Source organism: Acipenser ruthenus, chromosome 7 (genome assembly GCF_902713425.1).
Source record: "Acipenser ruthenus chromosome 7, fAciRut3.2 maternal haplotype, whole genome shotgun sequence".
Lineage (NCBI taxonomy): Eukaryota > Metazoa > Chordata > Actinopteri > Acipenseriformes > Acipenseridae > Acipenser > Acipenser ruthenus.
In genome coordinates, this window is record NC_081195.1 from 54,369,062 (window position 1) to 54,386,953 (window position 17,892).

At 34.9% G+C, this 17,892-nt stretch overlaps 1 protein-coding gene across 3 annotated transcripts in view; it reads left to right on the forward strand.

The window, feature by feature from the left end:
* The window catches only part of sfmbt2 (Scm like with four mbt domains 2), a 64,865-nt gene that overhangs the window by 35,426 nt on the left and 11,547 nt on the right, over positions 1-17,892 (forward strand). For all 3 annotated transcript variants that reach the window (XM_034027347.2, XM_034027348.2, XM_034027349.2), the window contains 7 exons: positions 926-1,023; positions 3,793-3,894; positions 5,063-5,210; positions 6,374-6,456; positions 7,835-7,961; positions 11,490-11,603; positions 17,521-17,563. In XM_034027347.2, the coding sequence (XP_033883238.2) occupies positions 926-1,023; positions 3,793-3,894; positions 5,063-5,210; positions 6,374-6,456; positions 7,835-7,961; positions 11,490-11,603; positions 17,521-17,563 (715 nt within the window). The remainder of the gene's footprint in view (positions 1-925; positions 1,024-3,792; positions 3,895-5,062; positions 5,211-6,373; positions 6,457-7,834; positions 7,962-11,489; positions 11,604-17,520; positions 17,564-17,892) is intronic.

Below are 17,892 nucleotides of genomic sequence, written 5' to 3' on the forward strand. Positions count from 1 at the left end.
TTTTGTTTTAATATCTTCAGCAGTTTTACAGTTCAGTTCAGTTCAGTTTTGTTCAATAGGAGAGTTGTTGTTTTTCATGGAATTATATTGTATAGCCTCCAGCAAACTTCCTATCCCCAAATGAGAAGTGGTAGTACAGTGTGTGTGTGTGTGTGTGTGTGTGTGTGTGTGTGTGTGTCTGAGCATCTGTAATCCGCAGTATGATGGGGAAGCTGGGTAATATTTAGATTAAAAAGGGCAATGAAATGCATTGGTCAAAAGTTGTAATGCAGAAGAATGCTTTGAAAATAGAGGCTGTGGCTTTTGGGCTGAGAAATGTGACACCTTGCTTATTTGTTTTTCTATCTTGCTGGCCGCATTTTCTATATAGTTTAAGATTTATATATCCATCTGCTGAAATAATGCTACATACTACCTTCCTAGGCTTCCCCACTGTTTGGAATACTATTGGTGGTTTTGGAATGGAATCTATTCATTCACCAGAGAAATGAACTCATACTGACAACATTTCTGAATAGGAAACTTGATTCCATTCAAAATTCTGGGGGCACAGGTCAAAAAGTTGTCTTTACAGTGTACAGTAGGACCTCAATTATTTTTTTGTTGAGTTGCTTTTCCTCTATGTTTATCAGAAACTCTGAGATTGAACTGCTGTACCACTGTGTGTACAGAGGACTTATAGTAATGCGTTGGGGATGACTAACATGACTTAGTTTTCATTTTAATATAGTCATTATGACTTATTATGGTTAGCTTAAAGCCTAGGGTGAAATACACTTGACAACAGATACCTGGGAACTTGACTCATGGCATGGAAAGTATAATTGAAATATTGAAGAGCGCCCTTACACTGCATTTTTTAAATAGTGTGAATTGAGCGTAACTGAGTGTTTTTATTCTGATGTATATTTTCCATTTCCCTCAGAGATCCAGGGTTTAAGAGCAGCTACCGACTGGAAAGATGCCCTGGAGAGAGCAATCACTGAAGCAGCAAAGAATCCTCTCCCACTGGAGGTGTTCAAGGTTAGAGCTCAGGTTTTTTTTCTGCTGTTTTGCTGTATTATGAATAGGGGTCTACCTAAATTGTGATTTCGCGGAAATCGTGAAATTGAGGGGTCACCGTGAAATTCACCTCTTTTAGGGCCCAATGCATACCGAACAAGTACGGAGAGTACGAAAAAAAAGAAACCTTGTTTAAATGAACTACTGCACAACGCAAGTGACGCAAACTACGTATCTTCCTTCTGTAGATTTTTTATTCCTTCCCCATCCTGTGTGCATTGCACTTAAGCAAAAAACAAACAAAAAAAAGAAACCTCCACAAATAACATTTACAAAAAAAATTCACCAAAGCAGTTAACGTTCTTGTTTACTATTCAAACGACAACAAAGTTTTAATCAGCCTATCAGTGTGTCTGTACTGGCTTTTCTGTGACCTGTACTGTACAGTAGGGGGTGGGACAAAATCAGTGCTGCATTGTTTTGATTTAGGTTTTGTACTACAATGATCCAGCACAGCCACCTCGCTTCGACCTGCTGCTTACTTTTTCGCAGTTGGAATTTTAGACCCAAATAGCCAAGTTTTCTTACTAATAAAATAAATTATTGGATGGGACAAATAAAATAACAAACGTGCTGCATATATTGCCTGTATTAAAGCATGCCAGATGCCCTTGGGTAAACAAGTTTTTGGGCTGTTTCTAATTGATTTCCACATCAGATGTTTAGTTTGTGTGTGAAACAAAAACTACCTTTTAAAGGTATGTTAAGAAACATAATTACTGTATCTTTTGGGTTGGTTTAGTATAATTCAGAAAAACAACAAAACAGGTCTTTATCTGTCAGTTGTTTACTTCCTTGAACACCTTCCCAGCCGTACAGATATCGCTTAATTGTACAGTCAACCAGTAGTCAGATAGCAGTGTATTTATATTGTACCAATTGTGATAAGATAACATCCATACAGTAAATATATTGTATACTACATGTTAACAATTAAATTGATTGATTAAAATAAATTATCTTTACACGTTCTATAAACTCATCACTTAGATTAATTCTGCAGTATACGCAGAATTCAGTCTGCCTCGGCTCTGTTCTGTCTGCATTTTACTGCTGTTGTATGATTCTCAGAATGAGTGTTGTCAGGGAACTATTTAGAGCAGTTAATAAGTTGTAAAGCCCTGCTTTAGGCTGTGTCTACTACTGTTTTCTTTTCTTTTTTTTTTTTTACAGTGTAATTGCATGTAGGATGTTAGCTGAATATTTAACAGTTATAAAGGATCCTGTTTTGACAGAGGATATTTATGGTCTTGGCAATCTGACAGTGATAAATATAATTGTATTTACACACTGTAACAGCTACATCAACTACACTGTATGTGATTAATTCACATTCTGTTGAGTCATAGCCTGTAGCATTTCAATACTATTTTTATTTGTCACACCAGATAAAACATTTATTTTATTGTTCTGTGCAAGCCTGTTGGATTTATCGCCACCCCCCCCCCCCCCCGATAGTGCCAATCACATTTGGTACCTGTTTTCTATGACTCTTTTTGTTGCTGTCCAATGAAAAGAAAACCATGTGGTAATGGTAATAAAAAAATCACAGTAATGTAGGTGCAATCTAAATCACGTGGGATTACACTGTCATCACATCTGTCAGTGACTGATCTATCCATGCATAACAGGGTACGGTATAGCTGATGTTGGTGCCTACTCAAGGAAAACAAATGTGTAGTGCAGAAAATAACTAAAAGCTGTTGTTACTTTCACAGTTATTGTCAAATATGTATCCAGGCTACTGTAAAATAGACTAGTGAGAATAACAGGTTTTTTTTTCTCCTTTGGAAGCAGCAGCATTAAAAAACCCAAGGCCCCCTCCTCAGAAGCCTTTACTTAATATACTGATCTAATGTACATTTGGACAAAGGTTTGAACTTGAAAGGATGAGGGGCTAATAACAGATACTGTTGGCTTTAAACACCTATTTAGTTCTAGTTGCTACAAACATTTAATAACAGAAGTAAGTAACATGTTTAAAGTATAAATAAAAAACAGAAATGTTAGAAGCAATATGACCCTAAAATGAATAATCAGTGAGCTAGGATTTAGTCCACAGTGCATAAAACTATTTTGGAATTTTTAAATTACATTTTTGATCTGCCATTCATAAATATCAGTCAGCTAATGAAAGCTTTGAGCCAACACAAATGAAATATAAAAGTTCCTAGGTTTTAGAATTGTTGTTAATATTATTAATAATTTTTTGCGTGAACACTAGGCTAAGTAGTATGGAATAAAATCACCATGAACTTTGTGACACAGAAGAGAATTTAAAACAAAGACAGGAATGGATTTCATGATACTGCACATGATACGGTCCTTGAGCAGACTTCCTGCAATTCATCAAAAAACAACCCAGTAATGTAGCAAAATGGTGTAAATAAAGTAATTAGATAGCTGATCACAATCATGTCAATCCAGGGCTAATACTAATTAAAAGCTGCCTTTACACTTCAGTTGAATGGATATGGTAATGGATATGGTGTCACCATCATTTTGATTTAATCCAGGCCCTTGTGTTTGTTTTAAATGCTATGCAGTAAATAACCTTTCTGTAACTGACAACTGCGTCAGACTTTAATACTAAATACTTTTTTCAGTGTTTTAAGTTCAGTGAATCTTTATAGATGTTGATTGGCCTTTGTGTGTTTGACTCTTATCTGCTTATCCTTCTGCTTATCTGGTTCTGGTTCATTACAGTATTTCTAATGTCTTGTTACCCAGGACCACGCAGACCTTCAAAACCATTTGTTCTCGGTTGGGATGAAGTTAGAGATGTTGGACTCTCAGGAGCCCTTTTGTATCAGCCCAGCGACAGTGACCAAGGCAAGTGTTACAGCTGTTAAGTTTTCCAACCCTGAGATGTATTGTGCGTCTCATTAACGTGGTCATCTTTGTTTACAGGTTAAATATGGAATACAAATACCTGAACGTTATAGGAAGATTGCCACAATATCCACCATGTTTGGATGACAGAGTGCTTATTTTGTTGAACAAAAAACTGACACGTTATCATATTACAATACAGTACATTCAATCCCATGAATTGACAAAGCCCTACTAAAAGCTGTTATGCCTTTGTGAGGAACATATTTTTTCCCATTTGCAACACAAGGCCCAGTTCAATTAACTTTTTCACTAGTGTGAAACATAGTGGAACATGGCTGTTGCAGATTGGATTTTTTAGGTTTACATTTGAAGTTGAGAGTCTGTAAGTACAGTGATTGCAGTTTATAGCTAGAAAACAAACTACATAGTCTTAACCTTCCTATGCTGATTGCTGTCCTTTTAAATTTGAAAAAAAAAAATACAAAAATCTACTAAATGTTACCCAAACATATGCATCCGTATTTCATGCATACTCTGGATATTAGCTCATGGTGATCTGATTGTTCATGGTACTGGTGGCTCCAATGTTTACAGTTGTGGCGAGGGAATTCATGTTACTGACATACAGTTGTCAGTTATTTTGCTTAGTGTTGTTTCTTTATAATATCAAGCAACAGTTTTCTTTGGAGCCAAACTATTATTTTCCTAGACTCCAGCATGTGAGCTAGGAAAAAAAAAAGTCTACTTATCATCCCAGCACTCCCTCGGGTTACGTTAAGGCTTTTTTTAATTTTTTAATTTTTAATTTTTTTTAGTTTAGTGACCCTGAATTAAAGTGAATTTCTTTCTTAAAGGAATGTTGTAGAAGATCTCTTCAGAAGCGAATGCATTTATATGTATGAGAATGACTAAACTCAATCTAATCCCTATGTCTGAATTACTTGTTTTTATTGGGAAGAGTTCATACTGGCAGCAGCTTATACTTATGGAGTATGGCATGTGTCAATTCCTTTATTACATATAGTGTTTGAACTTTTATAAGGATCCATATAAATAAATACAATTTTGTTAAAATCAGATTTAATGTACTAAATATTATGTAAACGTATAACCATATTAACATCCGTTCTACATTGCTAATGGAAGTGTCTCTTTCTCATTCTAGGTTTATAATGATCATTATTTCCATGTGACCATTGATAATCTGGCAGGAGATCCGACACCCAGTTCACTGCTCTGCCATGCCGAATCCCCCGGGATCCTTCCTGTGGAGTGGTGCCTTAAAAACGGGGTTAACCTCACACGCCCCAAAGGTTTGTCACAGAGAAAGCAGCCCTCACTAAACTACTTTATAGCTGAAGTATTGTACAGCATTGACTTTGATGCTTTCGCAAGCAAAGATAAAATCTTAAATTAGAGTTTGCTTCCTGTAAGATTTAGAGCAGCTAGAGTGAGATACATTATTCATCTATAATAAACTTTTATTCCAGTGTAGGCATTGAAAACCAGATTTTAGCAATATTTGTTTTATGTAATGTGAAACATTTTGATCTGATCTGGGGAAAAAGTATAAATATAAAAAATATACAGTATATATACATCTATGACCAAAAGTTTTGCATCACCCTATAGAATTAACTAATTTTGCTTCATGAAATCGAATGAAACCTGCTGAATAATGTTACGTTAACATATTGAATTACATACCACTTTGTAGTTTTCCATATACTTAACGAAAAATTTGACATGGGCGTAATAAAGACAACGTTACAACAAGCTTTGCATTAAGCCTTTTCTTAACTGACATCATATCAGTGTTTTACAGAACAATAACACAGCGAGCGGCAAGTACACCTCAGTAATAATAACTGTGGCAACTATTCTTCTCAGGAAAAAATTCCACATAATGCTTTGCTTGGATGCCATTGTTTTGTATTCACAAGACAGAATTTAGTGATCAGGAACAGCACTTTATTGTTACAACCAAACAGACGCACATTTCCCACTAATTCTTTTGCGATTGCCGTCAAAACCCAGCTGGTTCAATTTACAGTAGCTATTGCGACAGTCCATAACATAATAGCGGTACTGTACTTCTGCATTAGTTTTAAAACTGAACATAACAGCCATGTTAACAACAACAGTGGAATATGGCCCATGAATTGTATCCACATCAGATCCGCATCCACGAGACCTATAGCTTTTGCCTCACATCATCCCGATTCTGTTTCACATTTATGTTTTAATAAGTTTGATGTACCTGTTTTATGGCTACTGAAAGCACAGACTTCCTTGCATGAGACACAGGCGACGTATCCAGCCACGGTGTTCACAATATCAGGTTATCAGTTTGCTCATATTGATAAACTTAACCTGCAGTTACCTGTGCCATACCTGGCTTGTGAATAAAGAAAGGGCTTACCCTCATTAGTACCCAGTTAATTTCCTAAGATCATGCCTGTTTTATATTTTGCAGGTTACCTCAGCCAGGATTTTGATTGGGCAGACTACCTGAAGCAATGTGGGACAGAGGCAGCTCCTCATCTTTGCTTTAGAAATGTAATATACATTGATATGAGTAATTCTTTCCCATTTATTTTTAATTGAAATTTACAAGTGCAGTGTTTATTTCTGTGATTTATGTAAGTTAATACATCATGTGTAGGGTGTGTCTTATTATAATATTGTAGACATTATTTTGCACAGTTTGAGCAGCCAGAACTACACAAGATACTAATAAGACGCCATACGCTTGACATATTAATTTATATTATACCTTTACAAAACACCAAGGAATTTGATACTTTTCTCCTGGTGTCCTACAGGATTTGTTCTTACCAATCTCAGCTAGAAAGAGGATTGATTTTATCAAGTAGAAATTAAGGAGAAGCACTGACTTTCTGTCTGAGAATTGCTCTTTTATAGATCACCCTCAGGCAAGACACAAAAAGTCATTAATGGCCAAGGCAGCAAGCTGCATTTTCAAGAGATCCCCTCTGTGTGAAAGAAGTAGAGCAGCTCAGTGCTTTCGTAGGGGATTTTGACTGTTGAGATGTTGTTTTCGAATAATGACTGTTTTAGACTTTTTATTTTCACAATGGAAAAATACAAGTACATTAAACCTGCTATTGTTATCGGGGAAATAGCATATAGCAGTGGTATAGGAGATGCTCATGATTAATTGAAAATTCAAAGAGCTAGTGTAACAGCTGTTATGGTTTGCCTACTTAATCGACTTTTTTATTAAAAGATGTATTTTCAAGTTGGAATGCAGCAGGCATTAACATGTACATCAGTAATAGTTTTAATTGTACATGTTAATTGTACTGGAAGATGTAAGGCATAGTATTGTAATTTAGCTTGTGGTTTCTGAAAAGCATATTATATTTTCATTATAGTCTAATAGGTAGATTAGGTTTGAATTTCTTAAACAGTAGTTACAAGGGCTAAAGTATGTCTCCTTTATCTTAATTTGAATGAAATTACTTTTTTTTCCTCTAATCGTTGCTATTTAGCAATTTTAGCAATTACTTTGTTATTGTGTCACAGGGGCATCAGTGGAAGGTCAGAATCTGTCTAGACAAGTATTGAATGTATATAAAAATCTAAAACATGGTATAACTTGTATGGGATGGCAGTGTGACAAAAAGGGGGATTTAAAAAGTTAATAATGAACCACTGAATGATGTGTTTGCTTGGATTAAAAATCTAATAGAATACATTAATTTAGTAAATCTTATTGCAGTGTATATGCCATGCTTGTTTCAAATTCTAGATTGTGACAGAGCAACATATCATGAAAGTAATTTCTTATAGTACCAGGAGATTCAAAATCTAAATCTTTATATGAGTTTAGCTGAAGGTTATGCCCTGATTTCTTCAGTACTGTTGCTGTTGTAGGACGTAGGTACTCAGTCAGCACATTTTGCTTTTGCAGACATCACTGCGTTGGGGGTTTTCCAAAAACATGAAGCTGGAGGCTGTCAACCCAATGAATCCAGCAGAAATATGTGTGGCATCGATCACTAAAGTGAAAGGAAGGTTGATGTGGCTCCATCTAGAAGGTAACTAGTCTCAATCATCCACTGGAAATAGTAAATACATACATTAAAGTGCCATTTTAGTCATATATTCCTGAAGTGGTCCCTTTAAGACAGCAGCAACACTCTTTAATTTATTTACCATATTTCTTGGCCCGGGGCCATCCCCATGCATAGTACCTGCGTTAAAACTAGCCATGAGTTTAGTGATACAAATAAGATATTTTTTGTTGTTGTTGCTTATACGTTATAAGCTATAAAAAAAAAAACAGAAGGAGAAAGCCCTAAAGAGAAAAAAACAGACAATTCTTTGGAGCATTTTCACAGTGATGGATAAGATATTGCCTCCTGAGAAAGTCTCATTGCTGAGGCAAGAAACCCCAGAGTGGGTCTAGTCTAACTCTGAGCGCAGTAGCTACAGTCCCCGTCGGCATGAGCACACAAAATACCTCTGAAAAAGCAATTAAAACAGGATTGATATCATACTAATCTATGCATACAATTCCATACGCCTCATTGTTTTACATACTGCTAATGATAAGCCTGTATCAGACATTATTGCTGGTAAGGCTGGTCTGAACCCCAGTCTGTGCATCACTATATCCCTCACCTACTGCTAGCTAACCTCCACCTCCTAGCCACCACATTGCAGCAAGCCTCCATCACAGTGGGTGGGGATTTGCTTTGTCATCAATCTTAGCCACCCATGTCCTGTTTTCAACCTAAAGAGAATAAGGTTGAGGTCACAGCAACTGCTCTGTGGAACATTACATCACAAATCTGCAACTGTTTTATGCATCAGGCTTTTGGGGCTTTCATTATAATTCTATAGCTGTTAAAATTACTTAAACATTTTTTGTTTGTCTGAAAAAAAAAAAAACACCAGCACCTCACAAAAATAAGAGATTCTATAGAAAATCTCATAGTCCTCTAGAAATACCAAAGGGGCAAGGACACATTTTCTTAAAGAAAAAAAAACACTTAACAGTATACAAACAACAAGTCATTGCTCAGAGTATAGTTTAAGAACATTAAAGTGTTTTTATTCCTTTAAGAAAATGTTCCTTTGTGCTTGTAAATTACACTAAATAGGGTTCAAAGTCCCAGTTGCATGTACAGGAGTTATTGAAGAGTGATTATGAGAAGGAAAAATGGTGAAGAGTTGAGAGATGCAATAAATGATATTGCAGCGTGCTTTTATCTGATGCTGGGGAAGTTTTCTTTATAGCCAAGAGCTCTTTCTAATGTCATAAAGTACTGCAGAAATCATTCTCACTGAGAACAACATTAAACTGACAAAACACCACAGCCTTCAAAACATAAAATACGTTCTGGTACGACTAAACTGTTTGTCTTTCCTAATAAGCAATACACAACTGAGATTTAAAACATTTATTGAAAGAAACAAGTGCATTTAGAATTCATCTTGTATACAATGTGAATTCAGGATTTTAAATGTAAAGGCCGTTTTTATGTCAGTAGCTAGTCTAATATAGTTCTTCCTTACAATGATTTTCTGAATGACACCTCATGTCATGCATGACATGCCACGCCTCCCAAAAAAATATAGTAAAATGTATAATAATAACTCATATTTATCAAGTTATATAGAAAACTATCTATAGTATATAGGAGCTGCACAATTTTCCAAGGATTTCTAATCAGAAATCAGAAATGAAATCTCTTGTACAATTGCAGAGCTACACAAGGTTTTTTGATGCATAGTATTTTACGAAAAACAACCTCCGAAATGGCAAATACAGACCAGATCCAAAAACTGAGACTGGAAACATTATTACCCTGTTTGTGATAAAAGTACAGTCAAACCTGTATGAAGAGACCACTCAAGGGACCGTCTAATAGTGGCCTCTTAACACAGGTGGTCTCTTAAAGGAGGGCCCATATGAATTTTCTATTTGTCTCTGACATGCTTTCCTGTAATTATATTTGTCTTTACATACACTTTAAAAGCCAGAAGATGTAATATGAACAAAAGGAAGTATGTAATTTAGTAACATTCATTTAAATAATGCATTTACAAAACAAATTATTTTGTGAAAGTAATGAATGCTTGCCTGTCTCAGGTCACACAAAATGTTTTAAATCCTTTGCAAATTTCAATGCCTGAGTCTGCCTTTCAGGTACGTGTTGATTCATTGCATCCTGAAACCAATGCCAGCATAACCATAAGCTATTTTTCAATTACCGCGCACATTGTTTTCATATTCTTAAAAGTATGGCTTGAATTTTTAGGTGTTTATTTTTATTTTAACGGTTTGCCTTTTAAGTCTTAAGCTGCTACATCCTGTTAAATTAGCGGGAAAGAACAATACAACAGACACATTGGAAGATACCTAGTTCCCAGGCAAGTGCGAGACCGAAATGCAAGTTAAAGTAGCATCTGGGGGAAGTGATTAATGTCATTGCTTGCTCTTGTGTTAGAATAATGAAGAAGGTGAAACAAACAGCAAGCCAATCAGGACATCAAGGTAAATTAACAGTTTAGATATTGAATCTGCTCAAAACACGGTCACGTGAACAAAAATAAATCCCTAAAACTTCAAGACCCAGTTCTTTCCGTTTCAAAATGTTGTATCTGCGTTTTTCTAGTGCCAAATTTTTCAGCAGTTTTTCTGGCACTTACTGTCTTTACAAGTTTAATAACTTTAATGCTGCCATCTAGGGAGGACATTTTGTTTTCTTCACATTTTCTCTCTTCCTTTACAAGAGAGCGCTGTTGTTTTATTGATAACGGATAAAAGACCGCTAAAATGGTTACCGTATTCCTTTGAATTTAGGACGTACCATTTAAAACCATATTTTTTTTATTACAATAGCCCTGTGTCAGGGTGCTTAGTACAGGTTTGAGTCTGTTGCTGGGTAAGAGAATTGTGGTCGCTGGTTGCGTTAGACAGGTGGTTGCTTAATACAGTTAAATAAAAGCACAATATTATTGGGAGGAATTTAAAGTGGTCGATTAGACCAGGTGGTCGGTAAATAAAGGTGGTCGCATGAGTAGGTTTTACTGTATATTTATTTATGAGTACAGAGGTCACAAAAATAAAGAAATACCACTCAAGATGTTGAGTAATTCCATTTGTTTTGTATTAAAAAAGAAGCAACTTACAAGTATTGGTAAAAAAAAAAAAAAACAGTCTTTGACAAAACTTTGATAGTAATATTTTTTTTCAAAACTAGAATAAATAAATCACACACAGAAACAAAGTAAACTAATAATAATAATAATAATAATAATAATAATAATAATAATAATAATACATAGCTCAATTAAATAATAATAATAATACAAATGTAGATGGGTAATTGTATGTAAAAAAATAATGTGATATCTTGTAACAATTGTAAGTCTCCCTGGATAAGGGAGTTTGGTAATAAATAAATTATATCAGTGCTTGGAATTTCAGGAGAAGTGGATAAAGTGCCTGCAGAAATGTTATTTTAATTACATATTGATACATGTTCGCCTTGGGTAAAGGTGTCTGCAAAATAAATAAATAATAACAGTAATGTTATATTTGTGTTCTCCTGTAGGTTTGAAGAAGCCATTTGCAGAGTATATAGTTGATGTGGAGTCCATGGACATTTTCCCAGTAGGCTGGTGTGAAGCGAATGGATATCACCTTACTCCACCAAACAGAGTTATCTGTAAGTACTGAGATACCACAATCATATTTTAAAAAATATGTATTTTACAGTACGCTTTTTATGGTGCTTCTTACAAAAAAGTAGTTTCTTTGCGGTTATGGTAGAATAGTGTAACATTGCAAACACTAGAGCAGAATAATATATAACATAATATGTCTGTATGCTTTTCTGGCAAGTAAGTAAACACTAGGCCAGATTTTTACTGAGCTTTTGTCCCAGTGCAAACTTTTCTCCACTTTATGACTAAGTAAAATGTTATATTTTAGAAAAAAAGTGCAACAAAATTTGTACTGGAGAAAAAGCTTAGTAACTGTAGCTGTGTGTTTCAGTGTTCTTAATCCCCATCACTCATCACAGTGCACAAATAAGTGAAAGAAACAGGAGCAAAGAAGATGCTGTTTCCTTAAAGATACCCCTGTAAAATAGGTATTGAACAGTTCTCAAAGATACTGTATTATCTTTTTAGGCATAGGTTTAATATATTTATTCGTTCAACATGTAGATTTTAAGAATTAACACATTTTATGTAAAAATTGAGTGAATATGGAACAAATATATGTTTGATTCAAAAACACATACTCTGCATATTTGCTCTGTTTATTGTATGATTGATTCCCCAAACAGACAAAAAAGATTATAAAAACATATAGGAAACAAGAGGGTATGTAATGTGGAACATTTTAAAAATATTATTATTATTGTGCAAATTATGCAGCTATGATTGCAGGCTGTTTTAAAATAGTTCAGAGATAATTCTAACTGATATTGTTAGATGGTTGCTGCTGATTGCTGCTATCGTATTTGATATGGTATACATTTGACACTTATCTGTACACTGGCTTAATGTTACTTTAAATATCACTCTTAATATCTGCCTCCAGGCAGCATGTTAGTGTGATATCGCAACTTCACATCCATAATGAGTACGGAATGTGTCATGCTGAAATCTGCAGAACACATCTGTAATGAGTCTGCGTTAATATAAAACAGATGCTTGCTGCAACAAGAAAAAACAAACAGGGAGATGCTGTGCTTCAGTAGAGAGGAGGAAGGCCTTAAGTAAGTACAGCTAGGGCCAAAAGGTTTGCAGCACCCTATAGAATGAACTCATTTTGCTTCATAAACTCAAATGAAACCTGCTGAATAATGCTACATTAACATATTGAATTAAACACCGCTTTGTAGTTTTCCATATACTTAACGAAAAACTGACACTACTGTTATGGCTTCCGATAGACTTTTGCGATATCATGTTATAGCTTATTTTATTACCTGATGTTAAATAAAAGATCTAAATTATGTTCATAAAGTTTTTTTCTTTTTTTTAATTATGTCTCAGTCCTAAAATTCTAGGTGCTAAAAAACTTTTGGCCATACTTGTAATTTCAACATTTTAGGAAACCCATTTATTGCTATTTTAGGCAAAATACTATGCCTTTTACTTCTACCCATAATAAATCTTATTGTTGGATTTCATTATATTACCAAATAAATCAAAGAAAATAATCTGTATGGATGGTGTATGTGCTCCAGATATGGACAACTTCATACAGTAAAACGCTGAATTGCCAGCATTAATAAAGCACCTTTTTTAAATGAAAGTTAATAACATTTATTTTTAATTAGTGCTGGGACAAATATTCGAATATTTGAACGAATATTTTTTGACATATATTTGGATACACAATTCAGATGTTTGTATTTGCTAGAAATTATAAAATTACCTTGCACCTATTTACCGCCTTGCCAAAAGTTGCGCAACAATTTCAAACATGGCAAATGAAAAATAGCTCCATGTGATATGTAAGATTAACATATATATATATAAAAGAAACACATGATCAACACAGCAGCTCTTGAGGCCCTATTTAAAAGTTTTACACAGCAAAAAGTAAACAAACCAGATTATGTGTGTGCAAGCACGTGCTCTCTATGGAACACTATCTGGGTAAAAAAAAGCGTTGAATGAGAATCTCATGACAAAAAAAAAGGCAAGCACGTCATTCTGAAATGCTTCGCTTAAACAGTGCCTAACTTGCTGTAAATCTTGTATAGTGGTTTTTATATAGATTGTATATATTATACCTTTTTTGTTGGAATGTAATAAATGAGAACCAAAACGGTGAGTTTTTTCCCTTTCACTTTACAACACCATTTCCACGTTTTGTTTTATTTGAAGTGTTTAAAGTTAAATTTCAGTTTCTTTGGTTTCGTTCAGCTACAATAAGGCACACATAAACTTCATGTTATTACTTTATGAAAACGTGTCTATGGCCACTTTACTGTGAAGAAACGGCAATGGCAAGGAATTTAAAAAAAAAAAAGGAAAAAGTGGCAGAGGTCGCAAAATCTGCATTTTCAACCATCACATCTGCATATTGCATCTACATAGTTATGTTATTTTCCAATGTAACTATTTCAGATTAACGAAGTTAACATACAAAACAGTACACAGTATAAATAATTGTAGTAGAAATAGACATCAAGACAAGCTTTTGAGAATCCCCCATTCACGACGTAAAGATCAGTGTTGTAAAACATGTGCCAATGTCTCTGCGGGTAGCTGTCATCATAACTATTTACAGTTTTGCTGTTTTAAAAGTTCTTTAAATTTTCCTTTTAGCACCCAAGTCAGAAAATTACTTGTGCTCTTTCCAAATCAAAGTCTTAATAATTCTTAGGAGGTTCCATTGAAATTGTCATGTTTTAGATGATCCTCACCTAAACGAGAGTGTTTGCTGGTCTGCACTTTGTTCTGACAGCTAAAACCCTGTTCTGCTGGTACACAAGATACAGGTATCGTAATTGCGTAAGTTTTGCGAAAGCAGGAAAGATGTTGGAACAGTTCTCAATAAAAACCCTGCAGGCCTCATCCATGGTCTTAAAACCATGATTTTTAAGCAAGTGTTTTACTTGTCCAAATTCTTGGCTGAGTGTCAATAGGTAAGATGCTCTGATACAGAGATGCTCTAATACTAGGGACATGTGCAGTGCTATATGGGATACTGAGACCTCCGTTGCTTTTCTTTTCTTTTTTTAAAGGGGATGTAGGGAGCAGTGAAACCATTTTTACATGTTGCATTGCATAAAACTACTTAATAATATAAACAAAATTATTGGATAGGGATGATGAAAAGTGGATCTGTTGTCTTTTACATCTGTGTTTTAGAAACGCACTGCTGTTATGTTTTTGCGTTTTATTAAAATGCATATATAACACATTATTCTGCGTAAACGTGATCTCTGAAATGCGGTGTCAACTTTATGTACTATTTATTTCGGGAATAAACAAAACCATGTTTAACTGGTATTTGGCATCTATTATTTTGTAGTTAATTCACCGGGGTAAAGTAAAGCCTACACAACGTATTCTTTACTCCTGTGATATTTTTCTACTTTGTGTTACTGTAACTAACGTCTTGCTGTAAAACACAGGCACACACGGCATCCTCAGATCTGACTGTGATCAGCCATGACAGTGAATTCATCTAAGCATGAGGACAGCAGTCTAGTTCAGTGATCTGACCTAAGGACTAATGCCATGATTCAATGTTGAAAGCAATATGAAATCAGTTCTGTTTGTTTCCATCAGTGGATGAGTAGGATTGCGATGTTGACAAAGCTAGATTTTGATTAGCCAGCTCTGCCAGATGCAGCATAATTAAATTACCTTTTTTTAAATGAAAGTATCTGAATTAAGCTATTTCTCACACAAGTAGCCATTCTTTACATACTGCATAGTTGTGGAGTTGAAAATGTGAATTGTTTTATATAAAGCTTATTACAGTATGTGTGTACACTCTAGAAGGAGTGCGGCACTGAAAGCTGATGAACACCAGCAATAGCAAAGCACTGATGCTGGAGGACACATGGCTTGGTGTTCAAGTGTTAATATGTGTTAGTCCTATGAAAACCGCAATCCTATAAAAACATACTCTCTTCAACTCATTCTGATAGAGGAAGTTCCAATCCTAAGAATGCAAAGGGTTGTATTAAGCCTCAAACTGCAGAACTGGTTTGATATTGGACAAGATGAGATTTTGTAGACTGGTTTCATTGTGTAAGACATTTAGCCATGATCCTGAAAACATTGGGCAAAACATTTGTCTATTGTCAGGGGTTCATAAAGTTGGGGTTGGGACCCTCTGAGTGGTTCCGAAAGGTTTCAGGAGGGTTGTGAAATGACCGCAGCACAAGCAGGCCTACAAATACGTAATGATGACAGAGAGTTGCTGCAGGTGTTTTCTGAAAAGTGGACCTTGCATTGTGAAAAATCTGGCTTTTTGCTTTATTATTTATATATTTCCTGTTTTACAATAAACTAAATATATAGATGTAGATTTTCTTTCTTTACATCTTTCACCACAGTCACTTTAAAGAGGGTCCTAACTACAAATGTTTTGAAAACCGTTGGTCCACTCGACTTATGAAAGGAAAAATACTTTAAGAAATCTTGTCTGACGTACTGGATACACCACTCTTAAGCTTCCGTGGTTTTTGTTCTAACAAATTTAAAGCTGTTCATAATAAGGTTGTAATTCATCAGCCTTGGTGACATTGTAAAACACTAGAGAGAAACAGATATAAAATACACCCAAACTGTTTATTCAGAGCAGTAATTGTAATAGTAGTATTTATATTGTTAATAATATCAGCATTGGTATTACTGCTATATTTGAAGCATAGGAACATGAAATATAAATTATCAGTCGGCAGAGATAAGCCTTTGGCAGTATCTTAATAAGCCAACAGCTATGATCATATAAATTCATAAAGTACAGGAGATTTACTGAAGTGCTGTTAAAATAGTTCAGATGTATTCAACTGTTAGGCAAATAAGTCTGTGCCTTTTTCAATTATTTTAGAGATTATAGGTATTTCTGGTTATGTAGCAACATCTTTGCCCAAGACTACTGGAGAGCTTGTTTTTTTTTCTTAGCAGCAAAGAAAAGGCTTTAGTGTTTTGCCAACTTTGCTTATTTGCCCAGGGTACAATAAAACTTAAAGTTTTTTTTTTTTTTTTTTTTTTTTTTATTTAAATTCACTAGTCTTTTATATTTGCTGCAGGAATTTAGCCAAACAAGAACATTCCTCAAAAGTGCTTAAGCAAATTGTAAAGTTGTTCAGTAGGGGTGACTAAACTGGAGAAAATCAACTGAGAGTTTTGCTTTAAATGCTGGACTTGATCCAGACAGAATCAGTCTGAAGCTGTGAAATCCAAGTGCTGTACCAGAAGCTGTATCACTGTTTCCAAAGTTCAGCCATGTGAGGCCCTATTTTGAAGTGCAAAGGCAAAATCTTCAGAGAATAAAATCATTATAAAACTATATAACAATATAAAACTAACAGCAGACAATAATTGAACTGCTCCTTCTTGCAACCAATACCCTATTCGTAGCATGATAGGGAAAGAGGCAGCATGCAACAAGCCTATCATTGAATTGTCAACACGCAGATGAGGGACGTCTTGAAATAGGTTTGATTTTGTGTTCGAGATTTGGTTTTGTTTCAACCTTTGATTTTGCTCTGTGAGCAGTGTTTTTGTTTAAATAGTGTATTTATTTTTGTTAAATACGCGAAGCAGGGCGATTCATAACCCAGCCTACCTGTTGCAATTATTTCCTGGTCTGACGTCACCACCCCGGCTGTCCTGTCACAGTATAAATCCTGTTCTGAAGTTTGCATCACTCATTGTTTGAATTTCCGTTTTCCCTTAGTACTGTGCCTTCAACGAGCGAATTCATTTTTTATTTTTTATAAAAGCTTCAGAAAGTAAAGCATTATGACAGGAAGGCATATTACAGGAATGTATTTTTGCTATTATATCGGCATGAAAATGAAGAATACAAGGATATATAGCTATTACCTTGGTAACAACTTAATAGAAGGCATTCATATATTTGCGTTTGCTTTGCAGGTCAGACACAGAAGAAGATTGCTGTAGTACAGCCAGAAAAACAGTAAGTTTATTGTTTAATCTGATGTTTCCATATTCTGACCACTTAATAAAAAAGCAAACCAGTAGAAAAAAAACAAAAAAAACGTTCCCTGAGAAACTACACTTTGAAAAAAGCAATGAAATAATGCTACTCCATTTCGCTGAAGCAGTCTATTCATAGTGCACTATGTAAAAAATAAACCAGGCACTCTTGAAAAGAAACGTGACGTGTCAGGTATATGAAGCACTATAGGTAGAAATTCACTGACTGGCCAAAACAATAGAGAGTGTTAGTGGAATTGTAAAGCCCCTGCTCTACAATGTATGCAAGTGTATGTAGTTCTGTGACAT